Source organism: Camelus dromedarius, chromosome 3 (assembly GCF_036321535.1).
Source record: "Camelus dromedarius isolate mCamDro1 chromosome 3, mCamDro1.pat, whole genome shotgun sequence".
In the NCBI taxonomy this organism is placed as follows: domain Eukaryota; kingdom Metazoa; phylum Chordata; class Mammalia; order Artiodactyla; family Camelidae; genus Camelus; species Camelus dromedarius.
This window is the reverse complement of record NC_087438.1, coordinates 98,378,533-98,401,963: the sequence shown is the minus strand read 5'-3', so window position 1 is coordinate 98,401,963 and position 23,431 is coordinate 98,378,533. Positions and strand designations below refer to the sequence as shown.

At 43.1% G+C, this 23,431-nt stretch overlaps 3 protein-coding genes across 3 annotated transcripts in view; all 3 read right to left on the bottom strand.

Annotated features, from left to right (window-relative positions):
* LOC116152301 (protocadherin alpha-6-like) overlaps positions 1-2,495 on the bottom strand; it is a 119,784-nt gene extending 117,289 nt beyond the window's left edge. The window contains 1 exon segment of the mRNA XM_064484380.1: positions 1-2,495. Coding sequence (XP_064340450.1) covers positions 1-2,319 — 2,319 coding nt within the window. The 5' untranslated portion in view covers positions 2,320-2,495.
* The window catches only part of LOC105098088 (protocadherin alpha-C2), a 169,251-nt gene extending 146,513 nt beyond the window's left edge, over positions 1-22,738 (bottom strand). The window contains exon 1 of the mRNA XM_031449172.2: positions 20,181-22,738. Coding sequence (XP_031305032.2) covers positions 20,181-22,574 — 2,394 coding nt within the window. The 5' untranslated portion in view covers positions 22,575-22,738. The remainder of the gene's footprint in view (positions 1-20,180) is intronic.
* Positions 12,054-14,887, bottom strand: LOC135321013 (protocadherin alpha-2-like). The gene has a single exon (XM_064484368.1). It carries the CDS (start codon positions 14,494-14,496, stop codon positions 12,088-12,090), a length of 2,409 nt encoding a protein of 802 aa, XP_064340438.1. The 5' UTR covers positions 14,497-14,887; the 3' UTR covers positions 12,054-12,087.
* Positions 22,739-23,431: the final 693 nt, after the last annotated feature.

Here is a 23,431-nt window from a genome sequence, read left to right as displayed (position 1 = left end):
TCTCTGTCGCCTCTGCTGCGAGTAAGACCAGCTCCCCACCGCGCTGGAGCACACCAGCCTGGGCTTCCCGGGCCCGCACGCGCCCTCGCTGGGAGGCGCCGAGCACCGCAGCGCCGTGTACAGCAGCAGCGTGAGCACAAACAGGCTGGACACCGCGCAGATGGCGACGATCAGGTACACGTTCACATCCACTAACGCTGTCCCTGTGCCCGCGACACCCGCTGACGCCCGCGAAGAGGCCTTGGGCGCCTGGCCACTGTCCTCCAGCGACAGCAGCACGGTGGCCGTGGCCGTCAGCGCCGGCTCGCCGTGGTCCTTCACCAGCACCAGCAGGCGCTGGCGTGGCGCGTCCGCCTCGTCCAGGGCGCGCGTCGTGCTGATCTCGCCCGTGTACAGCCCCACGCGGAACGGGCTGCGCGCGGCCCCCGCCGCCGCCTGCAGCTCGTACGACAGCCACGCGTTGTAGCCCGAGTCCGCGTCCACCGCGCGCACCTTCGCCACCACGTGGCCCGTGCCCACCGACCGCGCCACCAGCTGGCTCACCACGCCGGCCCCGCCCCCAGGCCCGGGTGGCAGCAGCGCGGGCGCGTTGTCGTTCTCGTCCAGCACGAACACCTGCAGCGTCACGTTGCTGCCCAGAGGCGGCACGCCCGCGTCGCGCGCGCTCACCTGGAACTGCAGCAGCTCCAGCTCCTCGTGGTCCAGCGGCTGCAGCGCATACACCTTGCCGCTCTCCGCGTGCACAGACACGTAGCTCGACAGCGCTCGCTCGCCCACCCGCCGCTCCACCAGCGAGTAGGACACCAGCGCGTTCTCCTGCGCGTCTGCGTCCCGCGCCGACACGGTGAAGATGTGGCAGCCGGGCGGGTTGTTCTCCTTCACGAACACCGTGTACTCGGGCTGCGCGAACGTGGGCGCGTTGTCGTTCACGTCGGACACGTCCACGGACACGCTGACCGTGGCCGACAGTGAAGGCGAGCCCCCGTCCCTCGCGGTCACCACCAGCTCATAGTTGGCCACGCTCTCGCGGTCCAAGGCGCTGTCCAGCACCAGCGAATAGTAATTCTTGAAGGTGGACACCAGTTTGAAAGGAACATCGGGCGTCAGAAAGCAGGTCACCCGCCCGTTGGCATCTGAGTCAAGATCGGACACGCTAAGTAGGGCTATAACAGTACCAAACTGAGCGTCCTCTCGGACAGGCAAGGATAAGGATGTCAATGCAATCTGAGGGACGTTATCGTTTTCATCCAAAATTTTCACTAAAACAGTGCAATGACCAGCCAAGGGAGGGTGGCCTTTGTCCGTAGCGTCAATACGGATTTTGTATAAATTCACCTTTTCAAAATCTATATTCCCTTTAATTACTATTTCTCCAGTTTGGGGATCTATTCTAAATTGATCACTAACTATGGGTGGAACAAGACTATTAAAAGAGTATGACACCTCCCCATTCACTCCTTCATCCCTATCAGAAGCATTTAGTCTAATAACTATTGTTCCGTTATCTGAGTTTTCAAATATTTTTACTTCATATTCAGACTGTCCAAAACTGGGAGCATTGTCATTTACATCCAGTACGATGACTAGCAGCTGAACAGTGCCAGTGAGCTCAGGTTTGCCTTCGTCAGTGGCCATGAGGAATAAATTATGTTCGGGAGCTTTCTCTCTGTCCAAGGATTTCCTTAACACGAGCCCTATTTGTGTACTGTCATCACTGTTTGTTTTCACATCTAAAGCGAAGTACTCGTTGGAACTGAGTTTGTAGGTTAAGATAGAATTTGAGCCAATATCTGCATCCGTCGCGCCCTCTAGTGGAAACAAAGAATCTGGCAGCCTAGATTCGTAAATCGATATTCTTTGATCCTTTACAGGGAACACAGGCGGGTTGTCGTTAATGTCCTTCACCTCCACCTCCACGTGAAACACCTGCAGCGGCCTGTCCACAATCACCTCCAGGTGGATACTACATTCCGCGCTCCGCCCGCACAGCTCCTCCCGGTCGATCCGAGAATTCACAAACAAAATGCCATTCTGCAGATTTACCTCCAGAAGATCCCCGCGCCCTTTGGACGCCACCCGGAACAGGCGCGGCACCAACTCCGCCAGCTCCAGCCCCAGGTCCTGCGCGATGCGGCCCACGAAAGTGCCGTGTTTGACCTCCTCCGGGACCGAGTAGTGGATCTGGCCGCTGCCGGCCTCCCAGGCTGGGAGGAGAAGAACCAAGAGCAGCAGACACCGGGATCCCAGTCTGTCTTCAGGGGTAATAACCATTTCAAACACTTGTTGGCTTATTTCCATCAGAAGATCTTGTCTCGGCATTAAAATGAATCCCAAGTCTGTTAATCCAATTCTTCTGCGCCCGCCATCATCCCACACTCATGGAAGAATGCAGTAATGGGAGGAAGGGACTTGAATAAAGAGCTAATGTAACTTTACGGTAGACAGCGACATCATGCGGCTCCAAAGGGTAAGTAAGAAATGAATTCACAAGTGTGTTATGCTATCGTTTTTTTAAAATTAAAATATAGATAGATTTACATATAATATAAAAAATATATATATATAAATATATATATTTTGCTTTGCCTTAATAGTAAGCCTTATGTTTGTAATTTTCAGTTTCATCTCGTCTCTCTTCTTTTACTAGAGTAGGGTAAGGGATCAAAATACTCATAGTGAAATAACTTTCCTCTCACAAATGTAATTACTGTTATCAACCAGTTTAGAAAGTTTAAGTGTGATCTGAACCAGGCTTGGGAATTAGAAATGCAAACTATCCGACAAATTTTGTGTCAAGGAGAAACGTGTACATGTATTTCTGTCACAGGATATGTTATCATATTTAGCTCTGATGAAAGTGTAATTTTAAATTAACAAATTTTTCCAAATGTTAAAAACCTTTTAGAATCAAAGTCCATTCTTTCTTTGTTCAATGAACATCAACTACTCCTAATGATGTTTCTTTTATTTAACAATGAAAGATGAAAATTTTAGTGCATATTCTTTACATTTCTCAATTTCTCTGCCGATTATATTAGGTGTCCCCCTCAAGACATTTTCCTTTGCATACTTCTCCATCACTGCAAAATCTGGTTGAATTTCTACCCATTGTTCTTTGTTGCTCTGATCCTTCAGCTGCTCTTAAACGAACTTATACTTTTCTCTGTATCTCAATATCTTGTATGCTTTCCTTTAAGTGTTCTCATCCACTTCCAACATTACAAATAAGACTTTTATTGAAGGTATGCCCAAACCTACATCTTCCTCCCCATTTTTTATGGTTTTGTCATTTTTTACCCATACATGCCGATGAGTTCTAGAAAATGATTTTATTACAGTTTGAAGATTATGAAGAGAAATCATTACTATCCCCCAAATTCAAACCCTTGAAATTTATCTTTTATTTAATGGCATGAACATTCTACATGTGCCCTATATGGATTTTTTTATGAGTCCATCTCCTTTACCTGCCCTATTCAATTTTTTGAATTTGCCTTTTTACATACCACCATGTTTATCTTAATGGGTACAGCTTTTACTAAATTGCACTACACATAGAAATTCCAAGTTGTTAGAATCATTTCTATGTGACTTGAGATGTGATGACAAGTCCATATTTCCAGTGTTACTTTCAACTATGCTCTGCTATTAATTCTATTTTGCAGACATATAGATCACTTGCTTGCTTTCCTCCTCAGTACAACCTTTGTTCAAGTTTTTAAAAATTACCTCCATCTTTAACTGTAAAAATGCCACCATCATATCAAAGTCATGCCAAAGTGTCAGTTTTACCCTCAATTCATCCATAAGGTCGTCACCTGTAGATAATTGAACTCTTTCTCAAAAGGAGACAACGAAAGTCACAAAAAAGACTTTTCAAATGGGCATATGCCAACACTCACCCTTCTCCAGAATTCTGATATACTTGTAAAACTCTCACAGACAACTGTAATACAAAGAACCCCCCAATATGAGAAGGCTCTACCTTAAAATAACTAACCTAGTTCTACATAGTACTCCTTATTGTTGGCTTACTATTACACTTACTTTGAGTAAATGAAGAGTTCATTTGCTAACCCATTATAAGCCCCCAAATAAAAGTTTCCTTTGCTTACAGGAAGATAAGCCTTGACAAAATATATATTGGCTTGGTCTTATTGTTGAAGGTTTTCTATAGTGCTTAGGATCTTTCATAAAATTTGCCCTAAGTGAAGAGTCTCTTTGAATATCAACTTTTAAATTAGTTAATTAAAGCATCAAATCTGTATTTCTATTGCAGTTCCTAGCAATTTTCAGAAGGTTGATAATATTGTCCAATAAATTGGAAGAGCTTCAATAATTCTGCTTATTGGCTCCAGGTAGAAAATTATACAATGTTACTAAAATCATTATGTAAAATAAACTAACTTGGAAAAGGAAAATATTGGATCTCCTCATGAGAGACATATTTTTGTTCATTTATTTAGTCACATAGTTCATCTAGTCAAGGGAGAAGATTATGTAGAGAAAAAAACGTTTAGTCAATCTATGAACAGCTTCCTCCTTCAGCAAAGAAAATTTTCAGTTATAAATCAAAGTTTGTATTTCAAAGCTGAATTAATTTGATTTTTTTTTAATCTTAATTTTTTAAATGCTGACATCTATTAACTACAAATTCACAGTGGTGAGAATGCCCTCTTAAGTTGTAGGACTTCCCCCAAAGTAATAAAGTATTAGAAATATTTGAGTAGTATGATACAAGTGTACTTGTAAAATTAAATACATGTGAGAATGAAAGAAATAGGTAAATCAATAAAAAGGGGAAATGATATTTTATCATATGAAATGTGGAATATTTATTACTTGCTAAACTCATATCGTTTTTAGAAGAAGTGTAGAAAAACAGTTCTCTGTATTTGAGATGGAGAGCATTCTTGCCTATGGTAGATTCAAATGTACAGCTTTGTTATAAAAAAAAATTGCATGGGTAAACAATAAACTCAAGAGGGGAGTTTGTATCAATGTAGTTTAAAAAATTAAACCAAAAAGCAAAAATAAATCCAAAAGTTTTCTAACAAAAACAAGAGTTTTCCCAACTATGGGAATTCACAATTATTTCTCATCAATATAATAATTTGTGAATGGGAAAAGAAAAAAATAAGATAGAGAAGAATAAATCATGTTCCCACTAAATGTTGATGTTAAGGGGGGGAAATTATGATATATCTGCAAAATGGGACAAGAGAGACTGAGTAAAAGAATGAAAAATCTCCTTAAGTAATATGTCAAGAGAGACAAATTATGTTAAATGAAGGAAAAAAGGAAAATCAATATGAATATTAACATTTTCAAATGGGAGATGGGAGTTCTTTTGTGTATTAAAAATTCTCTAGAAGAATAACCAAGAAATTGGAACATTTGAAATATTCAAGCAGGTATAATAAGTGGCTTGACATTGGAGATGGAAGGGAAACATTTAAACAATTTTAAATCTTGTAAATGTATTTTGCATTCAAAAAATGAAAAAATGAAGCCACTAGAGCTAAAATTTTTAAATTACAAATATCAAAGTCACCATGAGTATGCCAAGGCCAACTGTTTAAACAAACTTGAATCATTCAATGCTGAAAATACTACTAAAAAATTAACTTAACTTATGTAACAAAAATACTCAAATAATTGATAGTCTTTGGAGAACAAAAAAGGCAAACTGACACGATGTTGTTAAAACATTTCTATATAGTCACAATATGGGACTTTGACAATAAACGATAGAGGCAAAAAAATGTATCAAAAAAGTATCTGCCTGTAACACATCCTGAAATTTGGAAATTAAAATGTTCACTAAAAATTTCTTTCTGAAAATGCTTTCGATAGTGCACAGAAAACTAGTCCATTAACTCAAATCTTTAAAACCTTATAAAAAGGGGGATTGTTACTGAAACACCACAATGCAAAGCGATTATCGCCAATACGCTAAGTAAATTTTAAGGATAGTTGCAAATGTAAGTAAAGGAACTAGTACCAAAAGAATTTATATCTAAAAGGATACTATAATTAACTATAAAACCATAATTTAAAACGAAAGAAGAAGAGAGGAAAATGTTAAACATCTAATATTAAAGGCCCGACAAAAAATAGCTGTAAAATTTTTGAGACTCACGGTGTCTGTAGAGATGGGGTCCTGAGGCTGGCTGGGACTGAAGGCCATGAGGTCCGTCTTGGGCAGTCCCTCCCCAAAGCACACCCTTTGCCGCCTCTGCTGCAAGGAAGACCAGCTCCCCACCGCGCTGGAGCACACCAGCCTGGGCTTCCCGGGCCCGCACGCGCCCTCGCTGGGAGGCGCCGAGCACCGCAGCGCCGTGTACAGCAGCAGCGTGAGCACAAACAGGCTGGACACCGCGCAGATGGCGATGATCAGGTACACGTTCACATCCACTAACTCTGTCTCTGTGCCCGCGAGACCCGCTGACGCCCGCGACGAGACCTTGGGCACCTGGCCGCTGTCCTCCAGTGACAGCAGCACGGTGGCCGTGGCCGTCAGCGCCGGCTCGCCGTGGTCCTTCACCAGCACCAGCAGGCGCTGGCGTGGCGCGTCCGCCTCGTCCAGGGCGCGCGTCGTGCTGATCTCGCCCGTGTACAGCCCCACGCGGAACGGGCTGCGCGCGGCCCCCGCCGCCGCCTGCAGCTCGTACGACAGCCACGCGTTGTAGCCCGAGTCCGCGTCCACCGCGCGCACCTTCGCCACCACGTGGCCCGCGCCCACCGACCGCGCCACCAGCTGGCTCACCGCGCCGGCCCCGCCCCCAGGCCCGGGTGGCAGCAGCGCGGGCGCGTTGTCGTTCTCGTCCAGCACGAACACCTGCAGCGTCACGTTGCTGCCCAGAGGCGGCACGCCCGCGTCGCGCGCGCTCACCTGGAACTGCAGCAGCTCCAGCTCCTCGTGGTCCAGCGGCTGCAGCGCGTACACCTTGCCGCTCTCCGCGTGCACAGACACGTAGCTCGACAGCGCTCGCTCGCCCACCCGCCGCTCCACCAGCGAGTAGGACACCAGCGCGTTCTCCTGCGCGTCTGCGTCCCGCGCCGACACGGTGAAGATGTGGCAGCCGGGCGGGTTGTTCTCCTTCACGAACACCGTGTACTCGGGCTGCGCGAACGTGGGGGCGTTGTCGTTCACGTCGGACACGTCCACGGACACGCTGGCCGTGGCCGACAGCGAAGGTGAGCCCCTGTCCTGCGCGATCACCACCATCACATAGTTCGCCATGCTTTCTCGGTCCAGGGTTCTGTCCAGCACCAGCGAATAGTAATTCTTGAAGGTGGACACCAGCTTGAAGGGAACGTGGGGCGACAGGGTACAAGATACCTGCCCATTGATACTGGAGTCGAGGTCGGACACACTTATCAAGGCGATGACCGTGCCCAGTGGAGCGTCTTCTCTGATTGGAAGTGACAAAGACTTGAATTCCATTACTGGGACATTATCATTGGTGTCTTCAATTTCCACCATAACTGTACAATGGCCAGAGAGTGGGGGCTGCCCCTTATCAATGCCCTCTACAAGAATTTCATAGGATTTACTTTCTTCAAAATCAATATATTCCTTTACCATAATTTCTCCAGTAATCCCATCTATGTAGAACTTGGATTTCACATTTGGTAAAATATCAGTCGAAAATGAATAAATAATGTCCCCATTCGAGCCTTCATCTAAATCTGAGGCATTAAGTTTAATTACCAACGTTCCATTAGGAACATTTTCTGGTAATTTCACTGTATAGAGTGTTTTGTCGAAAGCTGGGGCGTTGTCATTGGCGTCCAGCACTTTGACGAGTAACTGAACGGTGCCAGTCAGCTCAGGTTTGCCGCCATCAGTGGCGGTGAGCACTAAAAAAATCTCTGGAGCTTCTTCTCTGTCTAAAGGTTTCCTCAATACTAGCCCAAGACGTTTCACCCGCTTGTCATTGGATGGGTTTTCCAGCGAGAAATACTCATTAGGGCTCAGTGTGTGTGTCAGCAGAGCGTTGGCCCCAATATCTGCATCGGAGGCGCCCTCTAGTGGAAACCGGGAGTCAAGCGGCCTGGATTCAGCCATAAACAGATTCTTCTGTGTTCCGGGGAACACAGGCGGATTGTCGTTAATGTCTTTCACATCCACCTCCACATGGAACACCTGCAGTGGCCTGTCCACGATCACCTCCAGGTGGATGCTGCACTCCGCGTTCCGCCCGCACAGCTCCTCCCGGTCGATCCGAGAATTCACAAACAAAATGCCATTCTGCAGATTTACCTCCAGAAGGTCCTCGCGTCCTCTGGACGCCACCTGGAACAGGCGCGGCACCAGCTCCACAACCTCCAGCCCCAGGTCCTGAGCGATACGGCCCACGAAGGTGCCGTGTTTGGCCTCCTCCGGGATGGAGTAGCGAACCTGGCCGCTCCCCGCCTTCCAAGCTGCGAGGAACAGAAGTGAGAGCAGCAGACCCCGGGATTCCTGGCCGCTTCCCCAGGAAAACTCCATCTCAAGCCCGCAGTGCTTTGTTCTCAGTAAGGGGATCTTATTTCAAAATCCAAAGATCTCCTAACCGTTCAGTCCATTGCCACTGCATCCTCCATTTTTCAGCATCTGGATGGTGAATGTAGCTTCTTTACAATAAGAATAGGAGGGATTTTCTTTCTTTCTTTCCCTGTCAGGTCAATTTTATGGTACAGAGCGACATCATGTGGCTCCAAACCGTAAGTAATAGATTGTAGAAATCCATACTGTAAACTGCTGTGTTAATTATTCTTTCAGCTATTCCACTTACTTTAACACCACTGGAGAATAGACTCACATTTTGTCCTACTGAGGTACACATTTTGCACTACTGATTGAGTGTGATCCCTAATTTCACTGCAGGTGTAGCTTTTACTTCAGTGGAAATATTTTTTTTCAGAGTATTTGGGTATTTACAGAGACCCAACTGTAGTTAACATAATACTTTGTAAATAAACAATTGGTAACATGTTTGTTAGGAAAATTCATGACAAGTTTTTTGTTCCTGAGAGTAAAGAAAGGTAGTTATTAGTGGTGATGCACTCTTCATTGTTGGATTTTACATTCCTGGTGTTGAAGACTTCAGAGAACCCATCTCTAGAAAAACCCTGATCTCAAAAGTCAGTCATTGAAAGGGAAGTTCAAAAATGTTTGAAAAAGGAAGCAAAGACCATCAGCATTTAATTGAAAGTCTTCCTTAAATCATCTAAGGGCCAAGGGCAAGGAAGTTTTAACAAAGAAGTAGGATGCTGCAGAATTTGTGTTGAAAATATTCCAGATTATTCCCTGGAATCCATTCACCTCCCATGGGCAAGATTGTTATTCTCACTTTGTCTTTTATGGTTTATAAATAGTTGCCTGTTCACCAGGATCTTAATATGCCTAAACTTCTATTTTCTCCTACAGTGCTCATAGGAGAGGTGGACAATTTCTGGCTTCCAATAACTTGTTTTTTGCTAAACCAATATACTCATTTCATTCCTTGCCTAGGTAATATTCATCATTTACAAACGCTTCTCAAAGCAGTTTCCTCCATTCTATAACCATTTGGAACTTTCTTGATCAATAAAGGCTTTCATGATTAAACCAACTGAGCAGGCATTTTTACTTTCTTTTAAACTATATCATCCAGATCAAATCACTTGGGCCACTTATTACATTAATTTCTGTTTGGTAGGTATTAGGGTATGTATGCCTAATCCTCCTTTTCTGTAATATAAATTTTTAAAGGGAGTATTTGTGTCATAATAGTTTAATAGCTCAGAATATTTACTATTTGATGAAATATTACCAAACAGAATGGTTGGGTTTTCTTCAATTGCCTAATAAATGCATTAAATTAGGGTGGTTAGTCAGGAAAATATGATGTCTCAGCAGGCTCTATAATTTCCCAGAGGCACAAAAATATTTTCCTTAGACATTGCTCTAATTAAGATATATTTCAATGTCCATATTGAAAACCTAGATTTTAGCTTAGTTTTCATTCCAGTTCTTGCCAATTATGATCTATGAGACATTAGGAATTCTAATGGTTTATAAAGAATTCCCAATCAATAGAGCACGACATATTTTCCTGACATAAAGAAACTTAATATAGAAGGACATAATGGTAGCTATTTTCAAAATTTCTTTGCCTCTTATGTTCATAAAACTCTTACCCCATGGATATCTAGGACAAAAAAACTCAATGTAGTGAAAATAGTTCTAGGCCTCTATTCTATGAGGAGCCACACACACATAATTAAAATTAAAGCATAATTATAATTAAAGCGTAGATCAAAATAGTTTCACTGTTTGAGGACACAAACTGTAGATTTGTTTAAAATGATCAGTATCAAACAAGCTGAAAGAAAGTGAAAAGCACTCCCTGTCCATTTACTTCATTTTGCAGAAATTAAGTGCATAGATGAGGAATGCAACAGAATAGAAAGGATATTTATTTGGGAACTATTCAGTATTTACCTGGTACAGTGGCAACACATCTCTAAATGGAAAAACTCCAAAGTCTTTAAAATGTCTTATTAGCTGAGAATCTTATTAGTTAAGGATTTGAAGAGGAGAGCTGTATTTGAAGTCCCATATCCTGTGAGACAAGAACTTTGGATGACCCTATTATTCACAATAGGATGAAAATGAGGCCTAATAAAATAATGAACCGAGGTCGGACATGCTGTAGCTAATACTTGATGGACAGGAGGCAGAAAAGGACAGTGCCAGAAAGAGGAAATTAAAATGGAAAAGGGAAGGATTATCTCTATTTTATATGCTAGCCCTTCCCACAATGTCACTGAGTATTAACCAGGTTTCAGCAAGGAAACTTGAACAAGGAAGTAGGAAGTTGTAGTATATAATTCATGTGGGAAAGTATTCCATATAATTGTATATACTGGAGACCCATTCATCTCCTATGAACAAGACTGGTATCTTCATTTTGTCTCTTATCATTTAGAAATACTTGCCCATTCTCTAGTCACTAATACACCTAAGCTTTGGTTTCTACTGGCAAATAACTTCAATAGGAGTCCACCTATTTATACAGGAACTGACAAACTACCAAATAGGAGAATGAATGAAAAATATTTCACTTCTACTTATTTGGAACTTTGTTCTTACTATATAATCCACATTAATACGCAAGTTGGTATTCAGAGAAATGTCACTAGTAATGACATTCACTTATTGAACTTTTTGGATATTAGCACCTTAATACTGTATATAAAAGAAATTAATGATTTAAAAGTTTTGTTAGAGAATAGTTTTTAACTTAGATATACAGTATTCTCCACACTATTCAGGTAGAAAATAACAACTTAAAAAATTAATAATAGTCTTTCTAAATGATGATATATTAAAGGGATTATTCAAATTTCACTTCCTATTGATTTCTTAATGCATACTAATAAAAGTAGTGAGAAACTGAAGGTGAGAAAAGATACAGTTCTAAAAGCAATAAATTTATATTTCTGGGTTTTTTTACGCAATTGGAAAATTAGCAACAATGAACAGTATTGCTAAATGTGAGCATAAGGATTAAAAACAATTATGTTCAAGTAGGAAAGAGGAACTGAGACTCCAGAAAAATGAATAAGTAAAAGAGGCGCCATAGGAGACAACAGGCTTAATACACTATAAAAAGCATAATGAAAGAGAAGTGGTCAACATTTAGGGTGAACTCATAAAATGGATCAGTGACATTTGAACTCACATTTAGTAGGAATTCCAAATGGAAAGAGTCATAAGCCACTGAAGCATTGTGCGGGGATTAGTACACCACAGTTTAAGTCCAATATTCTAAACAATGCAGTTTACCCAGGAAAATGTATTTGGTTTCTACCCAGATTTTTAGCAATAAAATAATCCTACACCGATTAAAAACAAACAAACAAACAAAAAACTGTAAGTATGGTTCTCACTACCTATTGCTGATTTGCTTCAAAAACATTAGTCACAAGAAATTCAAATATTTTAACCGCAACGCCAGTACCTGAAAAACTCTATTGTCAGAAACAAGAGTAAGTAACTGTTAAAACGTTTTCAAAGGAGTAAACTTTTGAGGAATTGAAAACAAAGAGTTTTTAAAAATTACTCACTATGGTTGGAATATCAGCGTCTACATCAGGGTGCTCTTCTCCATCTGCACTAATGGGGCCGGCTGGAAGGCTGGGACTGAAGGCCATGAGGTCAGTCTTGGGTGGCCCTTCACCAGAGCACACCCTTTGCCGCCTCTGCTGCGAGTAAGACCAGCTCCCCACCGCGCTGGAGCACACCAGCCTGGGCTTCCCGGGCCCGCACGCGCCCTCGCTGGGCGGCGCCGAGCACCGCAGCGCCGTGTACAGCAGCAGCGTGAGCACAAACAGGCTGGACACCGCGCAGATGGCGACGATCAGGTACACGTTCACATCCACCAGAGCCGCCTCCGCTCCAGCGGCGCCCGTCGACGCCCGCGAAGAGGCCTTGGGCGCCTGGCCGCTGTCCTCCAGCGACAGCAGCACGGTGGCCGTGGCCGTCAGCGCCGGCTCGCCGTGGTCCTTCACCAGCACCAGCAGGCGCTGGCGTGGCGCGTCCGCCTCGTCCAGGGCGCGCGTCGTGCTGATCTCGCCCGTGTACAGCCCCACGCGGAACGGGCTGCGCGCGGCCCCCGCCGCCGCCTGCAGCTCGTACGACAGCCACGCGTTGTAGCCCGAGTCCGCGTCCACCGCGCGCACCTTCGCCACCACGTGGCCCGCGCCCACCGACCGCGCCACCAGCTGGCTCACCGCGCCGGCCCCGCCCCCAGGCCCGGGTGGCAGCAGCGCGGGCGCGTTGTCGTTCTCGTCCAGCACGAACACCTGCAGCGTCACGTTGCTGCCCAGAGGCGGCACGCCCGCGTCGCGCGCGCTCACCTGGAACTGCAGCAGCTCCAGCTCCTCGTGGTCCAGCGGCTGCAGCGCGTACACCTTGCCGCTCTCCGCGTGCACAGACACGTAGCTCGACAGCGCTCGCTCGCCCACCCGCCGCTCCACCAGCGAGTAGGACACCAGCGCGTTCTCCTGCGCGTCTGCGTCCCGCGCCGACACGGTGAAGATGTGGCAGCCGGGCGGGTTGTTCTCCTTCACGAACACCGTGTACTCGGGCTGCGCGAACGTGGGCGCGTTGTCGTTCACGTCGGACACGTCCACGGACACGCTGGCCGTGGCCGACAGCGAAGGTGAGCCCCTATCCCTCGCTGTCACAATCACCTCATAGTTCGCCACTCTCTCACGGTCCAAAGAGCTGTCCAGCACCAGCGAATAGTAATTCTTGAAGGTGGACACCAGTTTGAAGGGATTATGAAGGTTCAGGGTGCAGATCACCTGCCCGTTGGCACCAGTGTCGCGGTCAGACACTGTGATGAGGGCAATTACGGTGCCCAATGGAGCATCCTCTGGGATGGGAAGTGAAAGAGAGGTGATTGAGATTTCTGGTGTGTTATCATTGATGTCTACAAGTTTTACTGTAATTTTACAGTGCCCAGACATTGATGGAGTTCCGTTGTCATACGCAATGACTTGAATCTCGTAGGATTTCATTTCTTCATAATCTAACTGTCCCTTAGTTCTGATTTCCCCTGAACTAGGATCTATTTTGAACTTGGTCGTTATAGTTGGGGGCACATCACTACTAAATGAATACATAATCTCGCTGTTTGATCCTTCATCTGCATCAGAAGAATTTAGTTTAATCACTAACGTCCCATTTGCGGTATTTTCTAACAACTGTACTTTGTAAACTGATTGATCAAAAGTAGGCTCGTTATCATTCACATCTAATACCTTAATAAGCAACTGAACGGTGCCGGTGAGCTCAGGTTTGCCTCCATCAGTAGCCACCAGTAATAAATTAACTTCGGCAGTTTCCTCTCTGTCCAGAGATTTCCTTAGCACAAGAGACAAAGACTGGCTTAGTTCATCATTTGTCTGTACGTCTAGAAAGAAAAACTCACTGGAGCTAAGCTTGTAGGAAAGAAGAGCGTTTACTCCAATATCTGCATCAGATGCCCCCTCTAGAGGAAACCTCGAGTCAAGCAGCCTGGATTCGTGAAACCGGATAGTCTTTACTGCCATAGGAAATATTGGCGGATTATCGTTAATGTCCTTCACCTCCACCTCCACGTGGAACACCTGCAGTGGCCTGTCCACGATCACCTCCAGGTGGATGCTGCACTCCGCGTTCCGCCCGCACAACTCCTCCCGGTCGATCCGAGAATTCACAAACAAAATGCCATTCTGCAGATTTACCTCCAGAAGGTCCCCGCGGCCTTTGGATGCCACCCGGAACAGGCGCGGCACCAGCTCCGCCACCTCCAGCCCCAGGTCCTGGGCGATGCGACCCACGAAGGTGCCGTGTTTGGCCTCCTCCGGGACCGAGTAGTGAACCTGACCACTCCCAGCTGCCCCTGCAGCAAGGAGCAGAAACGAGAGTAGCAGACGCCTGATATCCACCGCCCTACTCTTAGAAGACACCATTACCAATCCCCAGTAAGTTGATCAAACTAGACTATCATGTTTTGCAAAATTTAAAATATTGTCCTCTAGTCTCTGCTCAAGTCCTGCTGCTTCTCTTATTGTTCCGCCTCTCTGGAGTGACAATGGGGCTCTGGGTATTTTTTTTTCCTAGAGAATTCTCTGTGGTAGACAGCGACATCATGTGGCCAAAATGTAGGCGCTACTGTTCTGTAGATTTGAACTAAACAATAGTCCGGTTCAGTGACAGTTTTCACCTAGGAAAAGTATTTATTTTAAACTCTGAAATGTATAATTTCCGCTTTTTATTGTGTTAAAATATAACAAAGATTTCCATATCACGCACTTTTAAGTATACAGTTTAGTATGTTAAGTATATTCACATTGTTGTGAAACAGATCTTCAGAACTTTTCATCTTTCAAACATGAACCTCTATACTCATTAGAAACCAACTTCCCTTTTCCACCACCACACCGGACCCCTCTAACCACCATTCTACTTTCTGTTTCTATGAATTTGACTCCTCTAGGTGCCTCACATAAGTGGAATCTTATAGCATTTTTCTGTGACTGGATTATTTCACTTAGCATAGTGTCCTTAAGGTTCATCCATGTTGTAGCATATGATGGATTTCCTTCCTTTGTAAGGCTGAGTAATATTCCAATATATGTATATTCCACATTTTGTTTATCCATTCATCCATTTGTCCATGGAAACTTGGGTTGCTTCCACCTCTTAGCTGTTGTAAATAGTGCAGTTATAAGTATGATGAGAAAATACCCTGAGATTTTCAATTCTTTTGAATATAAAAGAATTTTTTTCTGTTTCTTCAAAAAAAAGCACACACGATCAAAGGGCATTTTAGTCAATGAAAATACATGTATATAATCCATTCTTGGGATTTTTGTGATTTAATTTTGTTTTCTGAACTGTTTGCAGATGTTTAGAAATTAATGATTTATTTATTCCTCATTTGGATAATCTATTCTTAGGAATAGATACCTTTTCTACTACATTTGGATTTTCATTCAAGAACAAACAACTGATATCTTTTTAATGTTAATTATTTGAGATTATCTTGTTTTAATAATTTTAGCTGTCCACTTCACACACAAACAATATGAAAATATGATGAATATAATATAGGAATGAATTAAAATAAATTGAGTGTGTGTCAGTGTTCAAAATGCATAAGAGTTATTTTTCAGCTGCTCTAAGGAGGTCTCAAACTTTTTTCGGCATAGAGGAAAACAAAATTAATTGCAAGATTTACAGTGTCCATAAAAGAAAATCAAAATCCTTGCTAAAGAAAAACTAGAAAACTGATACTGGAAACAATGCTAATTTCTCCCCTGAGTTTTATGTCTTAAGATACTTACTCACACCTTCTATAGAAGTGTATACTTATATTAATCATACTCCATCTATGAACTCCGGGCAAACTGACTTCAGCAAAAAAGCACAGCATCATTTATTGTCTTATTCACGGAAATGGACAATTATTTACTGGTTTCAGGCAGAGCTGGATATATACACTTTAATAATGCCATAAGGAAAGTATCTCCACGTTTATAATACTTTTACATTTGATGGCAAGATGGCAAAAGTAGCTTATAGGCTACCTATTTTCAGGCTACAATGAATGACTCTCAATAGAAAGTGTCCTTTTCCTAAAAGCTCCAGCAAAAATCCTAGAATAACACTTCCTTTCACCCAGTTTAGAAGACATATCTTTTCTTCAGCCAATAGTTGTGATGATTCTCACATTGGCCAGACCTGGGTTGTTTATTCATTCCTGAAGCCAGAAAATGAAATCAGCCATGCCTAAATTATGTGGACTGAAAATGAGGAGCTTGGTTCTTGTGAAGGCCAATGAAAGGACTCATGTACCCTGTTCCTCTGGGAGCTTAAACTGATTGGACATAGCAACAGCCATTTTATGATGACATAGTTGCAATGCAACTAAATATCGGTAACACACAGTAGTTTTTATATAATCAGTGGTCACATATCTGCTACTGTTGACACATTAAGGAATTATAACTAGAATCCAGATGTTAGCTCTAGGAAACATGGCTCGCTTGGGATAATTTTTGCAATCCTATAAAGGTAATTTTGCTGGATTTTCAGAATGATGCATCTAAAGGTATGAAGAATATTCTGCTGTTATTTGGGGTTTCTGAGGACCTAGAATGTCTCTCTCCCTCACTCAGAGAGAGCATAACACTGCCAGAAATCCAGGCACATTTCCCCCAAAGGGGAAAGGAGACTGAGAAGCCATACTCAACAAATACTACCCAGGTACAGATAAAAAGTGATGTCAATCTCTGTGTATCCACAGTGCTTTGAACAGTAGCCCCCAAAAGATATATCTACCAAGAACCTCAGAATATGACTTAATTTGGAATATCTTTACAGATATAATTAAGGTAACCTTAACCCTAACCCTAACATCATTCTAGATTTGGCTGGGCCACAAATCAATGAGAGGTGTCCTTATGTGAGACAGAAAAAGAGAAGATACACAGAGACACAGGAAGGAAGGTAATGTGAAGACTGAGGCAGAATGCCAGGAACCACCAGAAAATGGAAGAGGCAAGGAAGAGTTCCCCCCTAGAGTCTTGTTTCAAGCCCCCAAGTTTGTGGTAATTTGTTGCAGCAGCCTTATGAAACTAATATAGTATCTACTGCTAAAATTACACCCTTTGCATTTATCAAAGAAAATTGTCATTTCCTTATGGTTTGTGTGTTAGAGCATTCATTCTTCAAAAATCTTCATCCAAGTCTTTCACAAAACTACAACAAATCCCCAGAAAGAAAAAAATCAAGAAGGGGAAATGGATGCTAGGCAACAACAACAAAAAAAAAAGGTGCCTAAAACAATTTAAATTCAGTTTACTATTTTTCTTTTCCTAATTTTTATATATAAGAAAAAGAAATCACTACACAATAATTTTTTTCCCATAGAATCCAAGTTATCAAACCTGCTTAGTGGTCAGATATCTTAGTAAAAAGGTCAATAATAATGTTCTCCTATTATAATAGAGAATGAAATTTTTGGTTGTTCTTAGATCCATAATGCATCAACCTAAAATTCTGTTTTGACAGTGATCCCAGTGTAATTGTGTGAAGGTATGCATGAATCTCTACAGGCCAAATTTAAAAGATTATTGATATTCATCAAATGATATTAAATTCCATAAATAATCTTATTGTTAAACTCTCAGTGAAGCACTGTTAGATAATTGATTTTTCAACCTATATAAATCCTTGAAGAAACAAGTTGTGCCATTCTAGCTTCAAATGCCAGCCTCTAACTCAAGTTTTTTTTGGCTTCATAGAAGAAAATATATGTTTACCTTCTCCATACTGCTTATGATTTTCAGTTTGGCCTCAAAAATTTAGGGGGTCATTTTCCCCTTTCCAGGGCATTTTTCATCTACTTGATTACATTTTCCTTTAATTGAGGCAATGAGAATTACACATAGTTTTCTGAGTGCAATTTGCATAAAGAAAGAAAGCCTTGTACACCAAAGACTGACACATTGTAATTGACTGTACTTCAATAAAAATAAATAAATAGATAGATAAAAAGAAGTAAAAAGAAAGTTAAATATGTGAGGCTAAACATTTAAAAAAAGAAAGGTTCATCTGCTTTGTTTCCAGAAAACTTGCTAATAATAGTCAGCATTATATGCCTATTTTTAAAACATCACAAATAGGATGAGATCCTCCTTTATACACACCTTGGTTAGACAAAGAAAACTGAAAAAAGAACAGTATTATACTAAATCCAAGTCTTTTCATAACCCAACTGTTATTTTAAATAGGTTACAATGTGGTCCCCTTGAAGCCAGGGACCTGGTCTATCTTGTTCACTATTGCTGGGTCCCTAAGTTCTACAGGATGGCTCTCCATGTGTGTTTGTGGAATGGATCCATGAGTAAATATTGAGTGTCTGTAGAGGAGCTCCCAAGCCTGGAGAATAATATCATTAGCAAAAGTAGCCTTGGGGATATAGTAATGTGAACTGGGGAAGAGAAATTATTTTGTGATTCCTTAATCTATATTTCCCAATTTTATAATCTTGCAAAGTTTATCTCATATTTAAAAGAACTGGAAACTTTTCTTGGCAGCCCGACTAGATTCATTGACTGATTGCTGCTTTTTGTCAAAAGGCTGGATGGGAATGATAATTAATATTTGAAAGGTTACAGAAACATGCTAACAGCCTATTTCTTGCAACACTCTAAGCAACAGCTTTGTATCAATTCAAATCTTTGGAAACTTAACTACCAAATTATACTAATTTCTTATAGAATGTTTTCACAAGAGGGACTTTCATGATACTTTTTCTGTATTTCATTTGAATGTTTGCAAGCAAAAATATGTTCATTTAATACTTGTGTAACTTCAGAATTAAATATAGAATATACAGTTTAACATTATGCTCTTGACTTAGTGACTAGCAAATATAATAATATCTATAACAAATATGTCTTAACTGGTTTTGCAAATCTGCTATGACCATACTGTTCTGTATATTGCTAAACCCTTACACAATGATCAGTAATCAACTCTTCAAATTTAGTAGGAAGAAGGTTTTTTTCCTCTCTTGAATAATCAGTATGAAGAATTTCCCTTTGTTTTTATTTCTTAGATCTCTGTGTTTACTTCTGGGAAGGTATTAGGTTTGCAGTCAGCCTGTGCTTGCTTTTTTGATAAATTGCTCCTACTCTTCTCTTGAGCTTTTTACTCTGGCTTTTAAACAGATTTTTCATTGCTTTTGCAAACTTCCTTGATTTTAAGCTATCTTAAACATTGTGTGAAAGGAAATGAAGTGCATTAGAACAAGCAATTTTTGCAAATCCTTGGGAAATTTGGAGAAAACTTAGTAAAAATACCAAATTCAGCTTTTTTGATGCTCAGCACCTTCATCAGTAAAGTGAGGCTGAAGTATGCACATCACAAAGTTATTGGAAAGGTTGACAGAAGTAAAAATAAAAGGTTTTAGAACAGTTGTGAGTAAATGGAAAATGCTCAATAAGTGTTTCCTAACCAGATCCTATAATACAAATTCATTCCACATTAAGCTGTCTAGACCCAGGAGAACTCAAAGTCGTTGGCATCAGGATACAGACCATAACAAAAATGAAGTAATACATGTATGTTTTCACATAAAAATTAAAATTTCATCCTATAAATAAATTACTATAAATTTGAATTACTTTTACTTAAAACGATTTTTTTTATTGCTCACTTTGAAGCTTGAAATCTTACAGGAAGTAAGATGGTTCTGTAACTTTGCCTATAATTTTTTGTTCAGTGCTTGGAATTTCATTACGAGATAAAAATAAACCTGAAAATGTCACTGTATTTGACTACGTTAAGATCCTGTATTAAATATGATCAAAGCTACTTAATATTTCAGTATTCTTTCAAAAGTATCCTACTATTTGAATAAAGGAATATGACAAACTGTCCCTACATTAGTTTTTTTTTTCTCTTTCCAAGCTCCACTCAAGATGCAGCTGTAAGTAATAGAGTAAATACCTACGATAAATGGTAAAATTTGTTTCGATTTTAGTAAACACTTTGAATATATCTCTTAAAGTGACATTTGAAAAGATAGTTAGACAAGTAAAATTTAAAAAAATTAAAGCCAAAGCTTAAAAGTTGAACTTACATTACCAGAAAGATCGGATTTTGTTTCTGGATGTTCATTTCCTTCCGACGGGTTCAGACCTGGAGAAAGACTGGGGCTGAAGGCCATGAGGTCCGTCTTGGGCGGCCCCTCCCCAGAACACACCCTCTGCCGCCTCTGCTGCGAATAAGACCAGCTCCCCACCGCGCTGGAGCACACCAGCCTGGGCTTCCCGGGCCCGCACGCGCCCTCGCTGGGCGGCGCCGAGCACCGCAGCGCCGTGTACAGCAGCAGCGTGAGCACAAACAGGCTGGACACCGCGCAGATGGCGACGATCAGGTACACGTTCACATCCACCAGAGCCGCTTCCGCTCCAGCGGCGCCCGTCGACGCCCGCGAAGAGGCCTTGGGCGCCTGGCCGCTGTCCTCCAGCGACAGCAGCACGGTGGCCGTGGCCGTCAGCGCCGGCTCGCCGTGGTCCTTCACCAGCACCAGCAGGCGCTGGCGTGGCGCGTCCGCCTCGTCCAGGGCGCGCGTCGTGCTGATCTCGCCCGTGTACAGCCCCACGCGGAACGGGCTGCGCGCGGCCCCCGCCGCCGCCTGCAGCTCGTACGACAGCCACGCGTTGTAGCCCGAGTCCACGTCCACCGCGCGCACCTTCGCCACCACGTGGCCCGCACCCACCGACCGCGCCACCAGCTGGCTCACCGCGCCGGCCCCGCCCCCAGGCCCGGGTGGCAGCAGCGCGGGCGCGTTGTCGTTCTCGTCCAGCACGAACACCTGCAGCGTCACGTTGCTGCCCAGAGGCGGCACGCCCGCGTCGCGCGCGCTCACCTGGAACTGCAGCAGCTCCAGCTCCTCGTGGTCCAGCGGCTGCAGCGCGTACACCTTGCCGCTCTCCGCGTGCACAGACACGTAGCTCGACAGCGCTCGCTCGCCCACCCGCCGCTCCACCAGCGAGTAGGACACCAGCGCGTTCTCCTGCGCGTCTGCGTCCCACGCCGACACGGTGAAGATGTGGCAGCCGGGCGGGTTGTTCTCCTTCACGAACACCGTGTACTCGGGCTGCGCGAACGTGGGCGCGTTGTCGTTCACGTCTGACACGTCCACGGACACGCTGGCGGTGGTTGACAGCGAAGGAGAGCCCCCGTCCCGTGCGGTCACCACAAATTTATAGACCGACACTTTCTCGCGGTCCAAGGAGCTGTCCACCACCAAAGAGTAATAATTCTTGAAGGTGGACACCAGCTTGAAGGGTACATGAGGCGTCAGGGTGCAGGTCACCTGCCCATTGACACCAGAGTCACGGTCGGACAAGGAGATGAAGGCAATGACGGTGCTGAGTGGAGAGTCCTCTCTGACTGGCAAAGACAGGGACGTGACCACTAGTTCTGGAGCATTATCATTTACATCCAGCACTTTCACTAAAACTTTGCAGTGATTTGACATTGGAGGACTTCCTTTATCAACTGCTTTTACCTGAATTTCGTAGGATTTTGTTTCTTCATAATCCAGTCCACCAATTAGCCTAATTTCCCCTAAGCTGGAATCAATTTTGAAGGTTTTTTTGATGTTAAGAGTCACATCACTGCCAAAGGAAAAGACAATTTCGCCATTTACACCTTCGTCAGCGTCAGAGGCGTTCAGTGTGATCACTAACGTTCCATTTGCTGTAGTCTCTAATAAGTGTATTCTGTACACAGCCTGGGCAAACAATGGGGCATTATCATTAACGTCGAGCACCGTAATCAGCAGCTGAACTGTACCTTCCAGTACTGGTTTGCCCCCGTCGGTAGCTGTTAATAATAAATGAAGTTCTGGTGTTTCTTCTCTATCCAAAGACTTTCTCAATTCAAGCGAAAGTGACTTACTCATTTCATCACTTGCCTGTACATCCAAAGAGAAATAATCACTGGGGCTCAGGGTGTATGTTATCAAAGCGTTGGTACCAATGTCTGCATCAGCAGCGCCCTCTATCGGGAAGCGCGAATCCAGCAGTCTAGATTCGGGAATAAATAACCTTTGTTCTCTGGCTCTGAAGACCGGTGGATTATCGTTAATGTCCCTCACCTCCACCTCTACATGGAACACCTGCAGCGGCCTGTCCACGATCACCTCCAGGTGGATACTACATTCTGAGCTCCGCCCGCACAGCTCCTCCCGGTCGATCCGAGAATTCACAAACAAAATGCCATTCTGCAGATTTACCTCCAGAAGGTCCCCGCGGACTTTGGACACCACTCGGAACAGGCGGGGCACCAGCTCCGCCACCTCCAGCCCCAGGTCCTGAGCGATGCGGCCCACGAAGGTGCCGTGTTTGGCCTCCTCAGGGACTGAGTAGTGGATCTGACCGTTGCCGGCCTCCCAGGCTGCGAGGAGCAGAAGCGAGAGCAGCAGGCGCCGGGCTCCCTTGCCTCCTCTCCCAGCAAACAGCATCGCAAAAGCACTACACCTTTCGTACTACTCTCACTTTACTTTAAAATCTTGCTTTTTTTACTTCATATTTTCAATAATTTGTCTCCTTACCGGTTTTGTCTTCTCTCGGGCGGTGACAAAATGGAGCTTCCTCCTTTAGTTTTTGATAATCACTACATTTCATTTGACCAGACTTTGTGGTATACAGCGACATCATGTGGCTAATGATGTAGATTTTAGATCCATTCACTGATGTCCAAAACAATCTCTATACTCATTTGCAATTTGTTCAATGCATTTTCAATTTTATGTCCTTTAAAAACAGAACATTTCAAATCTCACTTGAGAGTATGTAATTCAGTAGTATTTTGCTTTAGCTATTATCACAAAGATTTGGGAATTGGATTTTGGGAAAATCAAGATACATGTAAATAACCTCATATCTTTTTATTTAAAATTATTTATCAGCTCACATATTTCTATTATTAAATATTTGTAACTGAATACTGGAATTATAAAATAAGGTACTTAAACCACTAAAATTCACCTTATGCTAGGATAGTTTGGATGTTAATTTTTTTAATGGTATATCATTATCAGGTACTCATACATGACATTTTTAGAAATTTTTCTGAAATTCATTTAAAATTCCTTCAGTGGTGTATGAACGAGATAATCTTCCAATATTTTAAACCTCAGAATAATGATATTTGGGACATTTCCCTTTGTTGCAATTAAGAATCAGAACCGTAAAGCTACATCAAAATTTGACTAAGAAATGTGATCTGAATAAACTATCATTGGCTAATTTTTAAAATAATGACCTTAACATTTCTACTTTAAGTACTATGGGTATTTAAGGATATTAATATTAATAA